At 41.6% G+C, this 15,362-nt stretch overlaps 1 protein-coding gene across 3 annotated transcripts; it reads right to left on the bottom strand.

The window, feature by feature from the left end:
• Nucleotides 1-59: 59 nt before the first annotated feature.
• On the bottom strand, nucleotides 60-15,155 carry LOC135709730 (transcriptional regulator ATRX homolog). Of its 3 annotated transcripts, XR_010518362.1 has the most exons (10): nucleotides 14,591-15,155; nucleotides 12,897-14,527; nucleotides 12,108-12,831; nucleotides 9,978-10,601; nucleotides 9,048-9,912; nucleotides 8,554-8,984; nucleotides 8,251-8,288; nucleotides 356-1,526; nucleotides 214-300; nucleotides 60-142 (listed from the first exon to the last, which is right to left on the bottom strand). XR_010518362.1 is itself a non-coding variant. In XM_065232102.1 (8 exons), the coding sequence occupies exons 1-8, from the start codon at nucleotides 15,053-15,055 to the stop codon at nucleotides 356-358; spliced, it is 5,949 nt and encodes a 1,982-aa protein (XP_065088174.1). In that variant the 5' UTR covers nucleotides 15,056-15,155; the 3' UTR covers nucleotides 307-355. The 3 variants fall into 3 exon arrangements, 2 of the variants coding, with proteins under 2 accessions (XP_065088174.1, XP_065088175.1); XM_065232102.1 differs by lacking the exons at nucleotides 60-142; nucleotides 214-300 and having other exon boundaries at nucleotides 307-1,526; XM_065232103.1 differs by lacking the exons at nucleotides 60-142; nucleotides 214-300; nucleotides 356-1,526; nucleotides 8,251-8,288 and adding an exon at nucleotides 8,296-8,478.
• Between the last annotated feature and the right edge of the window lie 207 nt (nucleotides 15,156-15,362).

Raw genomic sequence — 15,362 nt, 5'->3', positions numbered from 1 at the left:
ATGCAATAAAGTAATTGAAAGCAATGCACCGAGCACTGAATGGCAAACAAATCGTTTCTAATTGACTAATTGAAAGAAAATCAAACGCAAAGCAAATGCTATTCTTCCTGTAGATGAGCCATCAACTGAATCGAATGAGTATCTGGAAGAGTAATGATTACAAGGAGAATGAAATGGTAAGTTCAAAATAATTTTAGTTTCAATTCATCCTACCTTCTTGACCATTTTCGACATAGTTATCTTAATGTGCATATCATTCATCGAATGTCCTTGTGAGCAAATGAGCTGGAGTTGTAGTTTCTATAGAGAAAAGTAAACCATGTAGGACGATCACCGAGAATAATTTGATACTTACTCATTGGTTTCTTTCCCCCAGCACCGTTTTTGGAGCAACTTTCGATTCTGATCCTTTCCACTTCTTCGTCACTACCTTGATGTTCTCGTATCTTCGTTTGATTCCACGTTGTGCCTTAGGGCTGTCCATCCCCTGCGACGTCGACTGACATGTTACATTTCGGCAGAACGTCAAATATTCAACCAATCTCGAGCACAGCATGACCGATTTGGGTTTAAAAAAGGATTTGTTCTCTTGAATTGCATCCAGAATGGAATTTCCAGAATACGGTAGCAACGCCATGCTGCCTTTGTTTGTTGGCATGCCATCGGTTGGTTGCATTATAGATGAACACCCCGTAGATATGGCGGCAACTTGTTCATCGACAGGTGGAGTTTTCTTGCACCATTTCCGATCGTCCTTGTCGTATGGAATAAATCGATAGCACTTATTCCGCTGATTGCGAATAATTTGTCGCTTACGTTCGGCATGGTACAGACGCATTCGGTATTCCCTTTGATCCCAGAACGAACGAACTGGACGATAAATTGCCATTGGAGCTGTTTCGCTCAGTAAATGCTCATGCTTTCGTTGATCCCACAGAGATACAGGAGGATTATACACGACGACTGCCGAGCAATTAGCCTCGCTTGTATCGGGTTGGATCTCATCCGATAGAGCGGCACGCAATTCCTCCAGATCATTCATGAATTCTTCATTATCGTGCTGAGCGATTGCTTGCTGGGTATACACATGTTGGGAATCCGGAAGCGTGCATTGCGTGAGTGTCAAATGATCGCTGTCATCGTGGATCGCATAGAAATCCGTATCAGCTGTGTAATACAGACCACTCGATTCATCATAGCAACTTTCCAAATCGGCAAAATTTACATCCTCACCATTCCAAGAGAGGGTAGTCGTTTGACATACGGCTTGAGAAGAGCTTCTTTCCACACCGATGACATCATTGTCTACCTGAGCACCCGGCAGTAGAGATGAGCCAATCCGATGCAGAATGTCCTCAAGCAAGGATACCCGTTTCACATAGGGTACGACGGTGCGACAACTGTTCGTTGAAATAGGAGCTTTAAGGTTCTGATCAAGATACTGCTTTAGATGGACACTGATAGTGATACGTCGACCGACATACGGGACTAGAGATCGACATTGGTTCGATTGGTAGGCGGTTGAGCTGAAATGTATAGGAATTAGTATTTGCTCATCACGATTAAAAAAGCTCCCATTGTTCGAATAAAACCTTGCATTTCCTTAGTTTGAATCAATACAAAGAGCCCGAGAATACAAATTGAGAAATGTTTGGGTGTGTGTGTGTGTGTGTGTGTGTGTGTGTGTGTGTGTGTGTGTGTGTGTGTGTGTGTGTGTGTGTGTGTGTGTGTGTGTGTGTGTGTGTCATCCTCTATCCCTCACCCAGCCGCGTTAGACAAGTAGACCTGCGAATAATTTGATCAAATCTCATGCTCCGTTATGGTGCCCTTTATGTTGTGAAGACTATAGTACTTCAAAAAGGGTAACTTTTAAGGCAATACAGGGTGTCCTCAACAAGTTAAGGGAACAGGATGCACTAGATATCCACAACAGGTACAAAAAAAGTATCACATAGACGCACTTATTCACACTTACTACTCAGGGGTAGAAGGTCAAGAAGAGCCACCGCCGCCAACTAAAGCTTGAACCGGGTACCAGGGACTCCCACGATATACCCGCGGCAATAGTCAGCATACGATGCCCTTGCTAATCTAATCTAACACCAACACAGCCAGTTCATGAAAGCATCCTGGAAAATGATAGATATACCTCCATCCTTTTTCTTGTCTATTTGATACATTTTGTACATCAGAGATGCGCAAAATATATCAATACGGCCAGGCCTACTGTGCAGCATTTAAGGGGCAAGATGATTCAGAAACATCGGGCCTGTTTAAAACGAAGATTTAAACACGATGCTTCAGAATCCAATAAATGTATGAAACGTGTACACCTCGTTCTGTTGTTATAAATGATTGGTCGTTGGGACCATCTAATCTTAAAAAGTTAAATAATGCTCCATTTTCCTCGAGTGGTTGGGACATGAGCACTAACTCTTGTCTTAGCCCTAAAAAGAAAAAAAATGGAATAAAAGGCCGTAGGAAATTTTTTTTAAGGCTTTATTAAAGAGATTTTTAGCCTTAGGCTAGTTCATCTCTAGGCCGTAGGAAAAAGGAAAAGGAGGAAAGAACCCTAGTTCTATCTTCCCTTGGGTAAAAACTGAAAAAAACGGGTCTCTAATCAATCTACATGAAAAGTTCGCTAAAACTCACAATGACTCGTGAACTTTTCCTTTTGTGTGCTTCATAAAACCTCGCAAAATTTTCCAACGCTGAACACGAACAGGTTAGAGCTACACGCAGAGAAATGATTTTAAATTCAAATGGATATACTTTTGACACAGGGCCTAATATGTTTTTGGTATTGATTCAAATACATTATACGATTAATTCAACGAAAAATATTTTTGTTGTAGAGTCGATAATCCGTTTGTTGATTCTAAAAACCATTTTGTTGATTCTAAAATATGTTTTGTTGAAATAGTGATACTAACGGCGCCGGTGGTGTAGTGGTAAGCGTGATTACCTCTCACCCCAACAGGCCTGGGTTCAATACCAGTCGGCGCCGCCGGGATGTTCTAAGGCATAACATCTCTGATCACGCCTTCCTTCGGATGGGAAGTAAAGCCGTTGGTCCCCGGTTCATGAGTTGATGGGTCGATAGGTAGGGTCCAGGTGTGGGAGCTGCCTTCCTGGCAGGTCGGTAGCATTGATGCTCAGCACGGAAAACAAGATCGACGGAAAAAACAAACCAAAGGAAAAAAAAGAAATAGTGATACAATATCTTTGAAACAATAACAAAATACATTAGGCCCTGAAACAAACATCAATTTTTCTGCGTGTAGATTTTAGTAGAGATATATTATAAATTTAAAAACATTTAAATGAAAATAAAGGGAAGAACTCAGCAAATTTCATTTATTTTGTACTCTTACTGTCCTGCTGCACTACTGGCACTTCCAAGACTTTTCCGGGTTATTGCGAAACTAGTTCAAACATTCTTCAGGCAAATCATGATCACAAAAACGGAACTTTAAGGTACAAAGCATCAAACGTCTAAAACCAGAAAAAAAGCACTAGGACGACTCTCTTGCCGAATGAACCAATTGGTAAATCTATGTTGGAACTTGGCCATACCCACTCGTTCTCAACCTTTGACAATAGCGCATTCGACATTTGATTTCTCATCAAAATACAGCACGAAAGCGGCTCTTCGAAATGATAGACAAAGTTGTAGAAACCGAAACAGATGAATATATAAACAGGAACGATCTCACCAAATGAACGATGGTTTGCCCGAGAAGGAAAAACTTGGAAGACTGTTGCATCTCCTAGTTCTAGCTCAACACTTCAAACCATTCCATCGGATCTTCAAAGAAACTCTTGCACAATCCGCCTCCAATCCAATCAGAATCATCAGGCCAACTTGCCAATCGCTTCATAACAGTTCTGACGAAAAGGATGCTGATAAAAAAAAACACTTTGAAATGCATTTTACCCGATCACTTGCACTTGCTTTGTACTAAAGTTCTTTTCTAGAACTATGTTATCGAGTGGCACATTGTTTCGGGCTAAAACGCAATCGCAAACGCAAAATCAATGACAGAAAAAATTAAGCCTAAAATTTTAAAACCTATGATTTTCTGCTCAGTAAGCAAAATTGGTCGCCACAAGGCCAACGAGCTCCTTAAATCACAGAAAAATTACGTGCAAGTTCCTGTTCAACTTGCTTTCACTAGATTTCGATCCCAGCGGTGATCTTACCGACGTCGACAGCAACTGCTCTTGAGAAGGGTTTTATATGTAATTCCGATAAACACATTAGCGGTTAGGGTTGCTACGGTATACTTCGGATACTAGTGACACTCACGCCTCTTTTGAAATTCTTAGTCTGACTGCGTTCAGGAATAATGCTAGGAAGTTAACATTATTTCCAATCTAAACAAGAATACCAAAAGCATTACTGTCACTATTCCCGGCCACGCCTATATTTACCGTTACTAGGGATAGGAAAGGAAATGTTGATGTTGTACTTGCTCAACGAGAGACCACCGAATTAGTGATACCCTCATAAGTACTATTGAGTTGGAGTATTGGATACGGAATTAGGTCAGGATACGCCTCAACCAGGCGATGCAACCAAAAGCAAATGATTGTTTTTTTTTCTTTTTTTTTTTTTGAGGAATTTGATTATAAACCCACGATCTTATGCACAGTACGCAAACGCAGCAGCCGCTAAGCTAGCCGAGCTCAATTTGTTTTCTTAGTACTATATTAGTGAAATTTCTATGGAAAATAATGTTACGAACTAAATAAATAGAAAGGAAGGATCTCACCCGAATAATCCTTGAAGCTCCCGAATACAGTTCAGAAAAGTTTCTTGGATCTTGATTAAGGAAAACCGCTACTCGTTGCCAGCCCTCGGAAAGAGATGCATCAAATGCAACAGTCCGGCATCTCTCGGTATCATTATAAGCCTGCTGGATTCACACCATCGTGATCATCTTGATATCTTCGTTGCCCATCAGCTAAGACAGTTCCCAACAAACACCGCTCCTGGATCTTCATTTTTCTTTTTCTTCTTCACTTATCATCCGCCATATTTCGATCCCGTCCATGAGATTTTAAGCAATTGAACAATCAGAAGTTTGTTTAAACATGACATAAATCATTTTATAAAATCACCAAATGAAAATCAGCAGTAAAATAAAAAAAAAAAAACGTGTCAACTTTCCAGCACAACCTACTTCGATGTGGTCAGCATACGATGCCTTGTGCGTATTTAGGCTGTGAACCATTTGCCGAGTTAAATTTAACTCATGGTTAAAAGTGACATTTCGAAAGTTATTTTCTATGTTCGAAAATCCCTGTGCTGTCAATCGACCGGTTTTCGAGAAGAACTCAGCCATAGTTGTCAAAATTTAGTTTCTTGTCTGTCAGAAGTAACCACACTCGGATAGCAGGGTTAATCAATAACTTTCCATCTGTTAAATTTTAAACTAAAGTTAAAATAATCCACCAAATGGTTCAGAGCCTTAGTATGTAATAATGTTTTATTTGGCTATACAAAATGTTTGAAGCCATGCGTCATCATAACCATAATTTGCATCACCAAAAATACACTTTTCAACTGGAACGTACTCACCAAATCATAACACCCGGGAGCGCATTCTCGATGCTTTCACACATATTTTTCTCTAGTGATTTTTAAACAATTCCTCCTCCATCGATTCCAACCACACAATAACTAAATATCACTTTTCTTCGCTTTTCTTTTTCAAGTCAATCTGAGAATACAAATTGAGAAATATGAGCATAAATTTCTATGAGTACTTCAAAAGCGTAGAAGCAGAATTTGTGCTGACTTGACATTCTTCATGAGAAGTGTGACGAAGAACGATTATTTTGATTCCAGAAAAACTTGCAGAACAGGAAAGGCATGACAATTACCATTGCCGGCCACACCCATCTTCTCCATTACGGGAAAAGGAATGATATTGTTGATGTAACATCTATTTAACGGGAGGCCAGCGACACACCGACGCACCATAAATGCTACGGAGCATGATGGTAGGGGTAGGATATTGTGAATAACTGACCATCAGATATGGGTCAGGATTCGCTTAAGCAGGCGATGAGACCATTATAATGATTTTATTTAGGAGGAGCTTGCGAGTAAACCCACTATCACTGCTCTTCGATTCCAGAGAAACTTGCTTCGTAGCTAAACTGCTGTTGTACGGTGTATAAGAATTGCTAGAACATGGGATAGTGATCATGAAACACAGGCATAAGTAAGCGTAGATCAACATGGTATGCGGAGACTGTTAAGGTGCACCGAATTGCCACAGATGCCTGTTCGACTGTTCTGTTAGGGGCGGTTCAAAACAGTGCCTGACCTCCATATTAGGGGCGGCTGATATAGTCGTAGTAACAGCTGTCCGGTCACGGCCAATTTCTGCCACGACAGGAACTGGGACGATAGCTCGACTTACGTTGCAATTAACTCTTCATGATTAGCCTTGAAAACGGTTGTTTGATTTGCGGCTGTCACTCGAAAGAAAGAACGCGAGAGGTAACTAAAATTAATTGCATTTCGATGTAGACTGTATAATGGTTGATTACATAATGAGTGGAAAGCGTAGTAAAGTAGTTAATTTGCTTTTTTCATTTATCAAGGTGTTACATTTTAATTGATTAATCCTGAATGGCTGTTTATCTTTGGATTGGTATCAAATTTTAATAAATTCATATGAAATTTATCGTTCGTCAACTAGTATTATTTCCCCTTAGGGGCATATTTAGTTAGAATTACTGGCAATTCCAGCGCGAGGGCAGTTGAAACCCCCCCCCCCCCCCCTTTCTCCCCTATTATGAACAGTGAAGTAAAATTTTACTTAATCGATGACAAACATCTTTTACCCTTTTTACAAAGAAGGTTATACATATCGCTTGGAAAACCAGCTGCCGATCCGAGACCCGGAGGGCCGGCTGTCATATACTAATCTGCTCAGCTCGACGAGTAGGAAAATGTCAGCAAGCTTATTTTTCAGGGACAGGATGAACTTCCTGTTGATAACACGGACACAGTGATCTTATCAAGGTGGTATTAGTTTGTACTCCCTGAAAATTAGCTTGTTGTCTAGGGTTCGTTCAAGGTAGACTTAGCGACAGATGTGACCATTCCACCACTGAGTCGTTTAGGCAGATCTTGTTGTTGTCAGACAGAACCAGTCTAGGTGATGTGGAAAAATAATGACCTGGTTCTTCTTTACGTTGATACGCATCTTCGAGTTGCTGAAATACTTAGACAGGACATTCTGAAGCAGTCAAAGCTCCGATGACCCTTCCCTTGTAGACGATGGATGTGCCATCTGCGAACAGAGACAACGTACCACCATGTGGGGGAGCAGGAATATCAGAAATGTCTGATTGAACAGGACGGACCCAATAATACTTCCTTGGAGTACACCCTTACCGATGTTAAAGGCATCTGAAGTGGAGCCATTGAGAGAGACTTGGAATCTCCTATCCGAGATATAATTTGGGTGATTTTTACGAGGAAGATCGGAAGACCGTACCGTTGCAACTTGATCACCCTATTGAAGAGTCTCTGTAAACCATCGATTGCGCTGAACATGCTATAATTAGTTCGTTGTATGGGTAGGCGCAGCATTGAATTATTCCGTAGAGCTGTGGGTTGAACACTGATGTCAATTTGCTCAAGGAGAACAGGGCAATCGGTGCGATTAGCAATGCAAAACTAAAGAAAATTGAAAATAGGAACAAGTGGGTGTTCATTGAGGCAAGCAACTCGCACCAACTCATAGCTGATTTGCAACATTTTGGAGTGTTTATTGGTTTAATGGCGAGCATGTCTAACGGGGTAGATGTTCCAAGCACCCCTGTTATAAGATCAGGCATAACATTTGATAACGGCACAAAAGCATTTGTAAACAAACTTTCTAAGGCCCTTTACACGTAAACCAAAGTACGCCCACGCATAGCAACAAGATCATCGGATAGGGGCAACTATCACCTTTCCGAAAATGGTATTGGTTTGCGTGGGCGTACTTTGGTTCGCGTGTAAAGGGCCTTAGAAAGTTTGTTTACAAATGCTTTTGTGCCGTTATCAAATGTTATGCCTGAGATGACACAAACTAAGAAAATTTAAGGTTCTGCCTAAGGTTTTTCTTAATGCAAGAATATGTATTTCAAATAAAGTTATGAGAAATTAGTGCAAAATCATGCTTACTTAGAGGGCAGAAAAAAGCTAAATTATTTTATTTATATTAAGACGGACACACTTACCTTTTCGACAGCTCACTGCAATTATTGCCGGGACACATCTGCAGGAAGAATAAGCAAAAAGCCGTTAAACTGCATATTCTTGCATATTAAAGATGCAATTAAATTATCAAAACACTTAAGCTATTTTTGACTATTGTCAAAGCTGAGTAAATAGTACTGGCAAATACTGAATAATCTATGAACCAATCAACTACTAATCAGTCAAAACACGGATTTTTAGACATTTTTCTGTAATAGAAAGAAGTAAATCGGATCAGTTTCAGACAACACTTTACCGACAAACGGAAAGGCCTTACCACTCACCTTCGCTTTCTTCGGCTTAACAGCAGAGCTGCTTGCCGCCATCATCTTTCGTTTCATGCTACGTGTCATCGGAGGTTCGACGGTCGCTTTAAGCACTGCGGGACTACCCATGGCAGAAACTACAAGCACCACCGACGGTGCCGCTGTTGTACTCGTTGCTGCATTCGGATCAGTATTCAAACAAGCTTCGAATGTCTCGTACGTAGAGGGATCGGTAACGCTACCGTCAATCGGTATTGTTTCCGAAAGGTCCGAATGATAAATGGTGCTGGCGCATGTGCCATTATCCTGGCTACTCGAGATAGGATCATATTCTATCATCGATGATAGCGTATCGGTGCTGACATCCACCGAAGTCGATGGCTCGGTAAGTTCCGGTTCCTCAACCGAGAGCATTGGTTCTGCTGGCTCCAGCACCTCATCGGCGCCTTCTATATAACAAAAAAGGATTTTAAGTGGGTTTAGGTTTTTTGAAAAGCAAATGGACAACATACCGTACGACAGATCCAACATTTCAATCGAATCTATGACAGGAGCATCACGGAAGACGTCTTGTGCGATGTATCCCAGAGGTTTCTGCTTGATTTGAACTGGTTCAATCGCCGAACCACTTTCTTCTTCAAGGGTACGCAGCAGACCAATTTCGTCTTCGCTTACAGTAACCTGAGAAGATGTTTGTGTATCAGATTCTTGTTTAATGCTTAGCTTCTTACGTTGTTCCTCAATTATGCTTCCGCCTACGCTAAGTTCATTGTACGGATCTTCCCCAAAGATTGCACCCTCGTCCTCAACCGGTTCTGGGTCCACGTCCAGAAGTTTTTCATTGAACTTCTTCCCGAAGGATGGTCTAACTGGTATGGCCAACGGTGTTTTGTTGATGTCAAACGGATCTGGTTCCGGTACCTCACACTTCGGAACGCAGGATTTCTCGAACATGTTCTGCAGCTCCGAATCTACGTCCATCTCGGACAGCTGGGAATCAGTCTTGCCTAGATCACCGCCCTGGTCGTCTCCTATACCAAAATCCATATTAATCGTTAGTGCCTTCTTCTTGAACTCGGTCCACGCAAGCTCTTTCTCTATGTCTGTCAAATCTTGCTCGGTCTTATTGTCGAGCATGGTTTCGTGCGTGTGGTATCGAAAGATAAGCTTGGGAAATTTCAGCAACAAAGTGGACAGTACATCATCCACCGCTGGGGCCGATATGGGACGGGCACTCATGTTGACGCGTTCAAAGTGGTACAGTTCCTCAAGTTCTGCCATGTTGTAATTGCGGTCCACCTGTTTCTTGTCGGCCACCCGGTGACTCATTGCTTGTTTAGTGACAGCACGGGAGTAGACTTTCTCCTCCATCGTATGCTGAGAATGGTAAAATTAAGAAAATAAGACACCCAAAAGTGATAAACGCGGTTGATTAGACTTACAATCGCCAGCAGACGATAAATGTAGCAGGACTTCTGTTGTCCCAAGCGATAGATCCGGAAAATTCCTTGCTGATCTACAGCCGGATTCCAAGACGTATCCAAAATCACAACACGGTTGGCCCCTACCAAATTGATTCCCTGTCCACCAGCCTTGGTGGAAATGAGGAATACTCGCGTCACTCGGTTCTTTGGATCGTTAAACTTCGTTATCATTTCATGCCGGATGGATTTGGAAGTACCGCCATCTAGGCGGTAGTAATCCATTCCCGGCCGCCAGGGCCCTCGGAATCGCGAAAATCCATACAGCTGGGCCTTCGGGTTCTTGCTCTGCTCATCAATCATCTTCATAAAATGCTCTACCATGTTCAAGACCATCACAAAGCCAGAGAAGATTAAGCATTTTTCGCCATGCTCCTGACACATTCGAAGGATTTCGAATAGCAGCAGCATTTTGTTACTTGGGAACAGAGACTCGAAATCATCCTTGCTGATCATTTGCTTCCACCATACGTTCGTAATAGATCGCGCATTGTCTGCGTCGTTATCGTCGTCGTCCTCCGAGCTACTGTCGAATCCTCGCACCCGACGGGCGGCACGGCGCTTCTCCTTGATACCGTACTTTTTCTGATAAATGGAGTTAAAAATCCAAATTAATCCACCCAGCGGTAACACTATAGTATTTCTCGTACAAGGTATATATATATAGAGCAAATAGCAAATAGCAAAAAATCAGATTTTACCACTCAGAATTCCATGAAATTTTGCATAATTGTTTTCAAGGGGCAATAAACCAAGTTTTTTTTTTTCTTGAATTGGACCGTTTTGAAATGGAGAACTACTTTGGCATAGGCGCTCATTTCCGTTATACAGATCAGAAACATCAAATATAGCAATGAAACAAGTTTCAAATACAAAAGAAGCGCTCCTAGCGAATTCACTTTTACTGCTTTCATCCGTATGCCGAAGTAAATCCTATGACGGAATTGGAATCAAGAAACAGTGTTAGATTTTTAACTATATCTCAACTCTTTATGAAATCTAACGGTACTGCTGCAAAGGTAAATCAATGTTGAAGTTATCTTTGATATATTTTTTTATTCAAACTTGTTAAAAAAGAGAGGTTAAGTGCGGGTTGTGCTTAGTATGACGAAAATTCGATTTTAACCCACGAATTTTGTATGATAGCCTTATGGTGAAACAGGGTGTTTATTCAGTATGACTAGTGCTTATCGAAAATGTTATTTTTTCTAATATTGAACACAATGGACACTTTAAATTGACAATAATAGTAGAACATCAAGTTTAAATGTTTAAACTTTTTTTTCGCAAATAAAAACATTTATTTTAATCCAAAAAATCATTTGCTAGGTAGGGTAAATTATGGCTTCGGCACCCATTGACTGTTTTCGGCAACCGAAATTGAAACGTTAATTTCACTGTATTTTCCCATCAAAACTCTTCGCTGAATGTATTAAGCAAATTCCTTACCTTTTCAGCTTCAATCTGATCACATTTTTACGACTGTGCAATCCTGTTATGCCATATATTTCTTTAAATGAAATATACACACTACAAAATACGGCTGATTTCGAGTTGCCGATAATAGAACAGCTGATTAACACGCAGTTCAAATGGAAAGGGTGCCGAAGAAAAAGAGACTGCCGACAATAGTCACACTCACCTGAGAAGTTTGGAGTGTTGTAAAAACATATTCAACCCGTTTTGATCAATTCTGTCAATTGGAATTGGTAAAACAGCAAGCAGCAGATAAATGTCAACAAACAAACCTGTCATGTATGTGTGTGACGCTGAGAAATCACTAATAGAAGTTCGGACGCTGCTTAGATTGACGAGAATACGTAAATTCCCCTACCTATGAACAAACTAAAAAAATGCGCGAAAAAACAGTTCAAAATATTACTAAAATTTGATGTTCTACGATTTTTGACAATTTTAAAGTGTCCATTGTGCCTAATATCAGAAAAGTTCGCATTTTTGATAAGCTGTCAAATAAACGTAAGTTTAAAAATCTTGCGCACGGGTAAGGGAAGATTCATAAATGATGTAGCATTTTAGGGTGACCAGTTCTGGTATGATATTTTTCAAGTGACAAACACAACAGTTACTTACCTTCATAGCATTCTCCCACGCTCGCTCCAGTACGATCGGGTGTGTCCAGATCTTGCGCATGAAAGTGTAGTCCTCTAGCAGATTTCTACCTCCGACATCCTTCCGGAACGGATTCCGTTTGAGATACTGCTCATACAAATCCTCCTGCACCGGTGTCAACGGAACGTACAACACGTATTCGAACTTTTCCGGTAGGAAACCTTCCAAAACGGAAAACTCTTTCCGTTGCACAAAGCTGGCTAAGTGCTTGTGAAGAATGAACGACTTCATCTTCATAAAGCGAATATCGGCTACGTTGGAATCCTTATGCTGGCCGTCCTTAATCGGCTTTGCATAATTCTCGTTAAACTCCCGCTCGTTGCCCAAGTAAGCCGGTTTTACAAAGCTCACCATGCAAAAATACTCATTGAGATTATTCTGAATGGGTGTTCCAGTCAGAATAATCCGTCGTTTGGTAGCCACTTCCGAGACGGATAGGTTGGTTTGAGATTTCCGATTTTTGATTATATGACCTTCATCCAAGACCATCAGATCTGGTCCTGGATTGATCAGGATTCGACGCACTTCGGTGCGGACGCGTTCGGAATGCTGCTCGCCATTCTTATTCTTGGCATCGTAGAACACCAACGCGCGAAATGCTTCATAGCCGATTAGCAAACAGTGGGCATTTTTGCCGGTCACGTTGTGAAATCCTCTTAGCACCTCCATTTTCTTGTAGATGTTACTGAAAAATTGATAAATTCAAATACCTAAGTGTACCGATACTTTTCTACATCACCAAAGACTTACGAGTTATCTGGCAAGTAGAAAATCTGAACGCTAACGTCGCTTTGAATGTCACCCAACCAGTGGCGAATTTCTTGAACCCAATTCATCACGGTGGACTTGGGACAAACCACAATAATTCGCTTCGTGTTTAGTTGGGGATAGCAAATCACTGTGTTCATCAGAGCGATGACCTGCATGGTTTTACCGAGACCCATGCAATGCGCCAAAATCGATCCGGATCCAGCGGACTGACTTCCCAAACTACCCCCATAGCAGCAATCGTACATGAACTTGATGCCCTCTTTCTGATGGGGTTTCATCTTTGCTACCAACTCCGGATGGACCCGAATGAATGTTTTCTTCTTCGCATCATAGTCCAGAATCAACTGATTAGCCGACAGCACATCACCAAAGCGTTTCATTTCCAGTTCCAACCGTTTATTGCTCCGGACAATTTCCTTCATTCGAGTAGTCTCGTTACGAATCGCTCGCTGGGTCACCCAAGAAAGGTCATTTACTCGCAAACGCATTTCAATATCCCTCTTCATCAGCGATAGTTCGTAGTTTTCTCCTTGAGGTGTTTGAGTTACACTAAACTTCGGCAGGTGAGGAACTATGTAGCGTATTTCTTCGTTTGTCGGCTCCCGGTTCGGATTCGGATCGGTGTTGGTTACGAATTTCGATTTACTCGATCCATCATTCATGGAAATCAATTGAACGTTTGAATCCTTCGAAGTACTGGGTTCCGCTTGATAGAGAGTGTCCAAGTCGGGTTTATCTTTGATTTGGGTTGAGGTAGGTTCGGATGGTTGATACAAGATATACGGTTCAGTTTCTGGTTCAATATTAACAGGTTTTTCTTCAGTAGCCGTTGAGGGAGTCGAGAAATTCGGTTCAGCATCTGTTATTAATCTTCGGTGCCCAGTTCGACGGGTCTCCATCCCCACCGGAGTATCGTTCGACTGTTGCTTCTGTAGTTTAGCTGTTTCATTACTGATATCGTGTAGGGAAAATCTTGGAGCCACGGGTCGAACCGACTCACGATTATTTGGAGTGGCATAGCTATGCATGTTAAATATGTCATCATTAATAACTGGATCATCTGCCTTGTCCGATGCGCTGCTTTCCTGAATTTTAAGGGCACCCTCTTCAATATCGGATTCTTTGAACAAACTTGGATCGTAAAAGTTCTCCGAGTCATCATTCGCTACAAGGCCCTCAACGGAATCTGGATTCAAATCGACAAATGGTTCTCCAGTGACGTCGCCCTGTACTTCGCGAATCGATTCCGGTTCATATTCATTGAAAACCGGCGTTGGAGAACAGCAATCTAGCTCGACGTAGGTTGGAAGTTCTTCGGTAGCCTTTATCATTGTCACAGATTCATCATGTCCTGAAGACGGATTACCACTGTCCTTCGTGGATTCATCTGCAGGTGCACTTTCGGCCACTTTGCCTTCCGGTGATACGTATTCGGTATAATCTACGCTGCTAGAACGATCCACTCGTTTCATGGGTGTAGATTGTATATCATCGGGTGCGACTGCCTCCTTACGAATCCGGCTCGCTCGATCAGCTAGTTTATTTTTTCTCGTTTTTATTTTCGCTGTTACAGGTGCAATAGCGGCTACAGGCACTACTTTATGATAACACTATAAAATATACATATTATGTATCATTTAGATAAAATTGTATTCTAATGTAATAATACTCACCCTCTCGGTCAAGTTGGTCAATTTCTTTTTAAGGCTCTCCAATTCTAAATCCTGATCGGACGCATCACTGATGAGTGCTTGCTCCAACGCATCGCAAACCATTGCGATCTCTTCGCTCATTTTGCGCACTTCCATGATCATAAGCGGCAGCCGGTCTGTTGCCTTCATCCGCTCAATCGGGTCATCTGTCGTTGAATCCGAGTCATCGTCCTTGTCGCCACTTTCGACTGAACCACCGTTGGTCGTTGTCTTACCATCCTCCGATACTGTGTCATCAACGCTGCTTGCCAAGACTTGCAATCGTTTACGAAGCGCCCGGCGTCGCACTTTACCAGTGTTTGTTGGAGGAGGGGTTGGCGTTACGCCCCGGTCCTCTTCGTCTGACGATAAATCTTTTTTCGCTTGGGTAATACGTACCTGCCGTTGAGAACGGGTGCGGATAGTAGATTTTCTTTTTGCTCCCATTTTCACCTGTACAATAATGATTCACGATATAAATCAAACGCTTGAAGAAAATTGATTGTCCAACAATGCAATGAAACAGCACACGAAACGAAAACACAGCTATACCATAACACGAATGAACAGGTTATGAAACGATCCCCAAAATTTCATAGAGAATAGGTCCTGCAATATAGATTTGTCATCTCTTTCATTCTCCCGTTGTTTAAATGGATGACGAAATTTTGCGTCACACTCCGTCAATCATTTAAACAGGGAGAACGAAAGAAACGACAAATTCACACTGTCTCGCTTGTTTACAGCACGTTGG

This window comes from Ochlerotatus camptorhynchus, unplaced genomic scaffold (assembly GCF_037179485.1).
Source record: "Ochlerotatus camptorhynchus isolate MF236.1 unplaced genomic scaffold, CSIRO-AGI_Acam_v1.1 ptg000363l, whole genome shotgun sequence".
Lineage (NCBI taxonomy): Eukaryota > Metazoa > Arthropoda > Insecta > Diptera > Culicidae > Ochlerotatus > Ochlerotatus camptorhynchus.
Note: the sequence above shows the minus strand (reverse complement) of the source record. Positions and strands in the feature narration are given on the sequence as shown.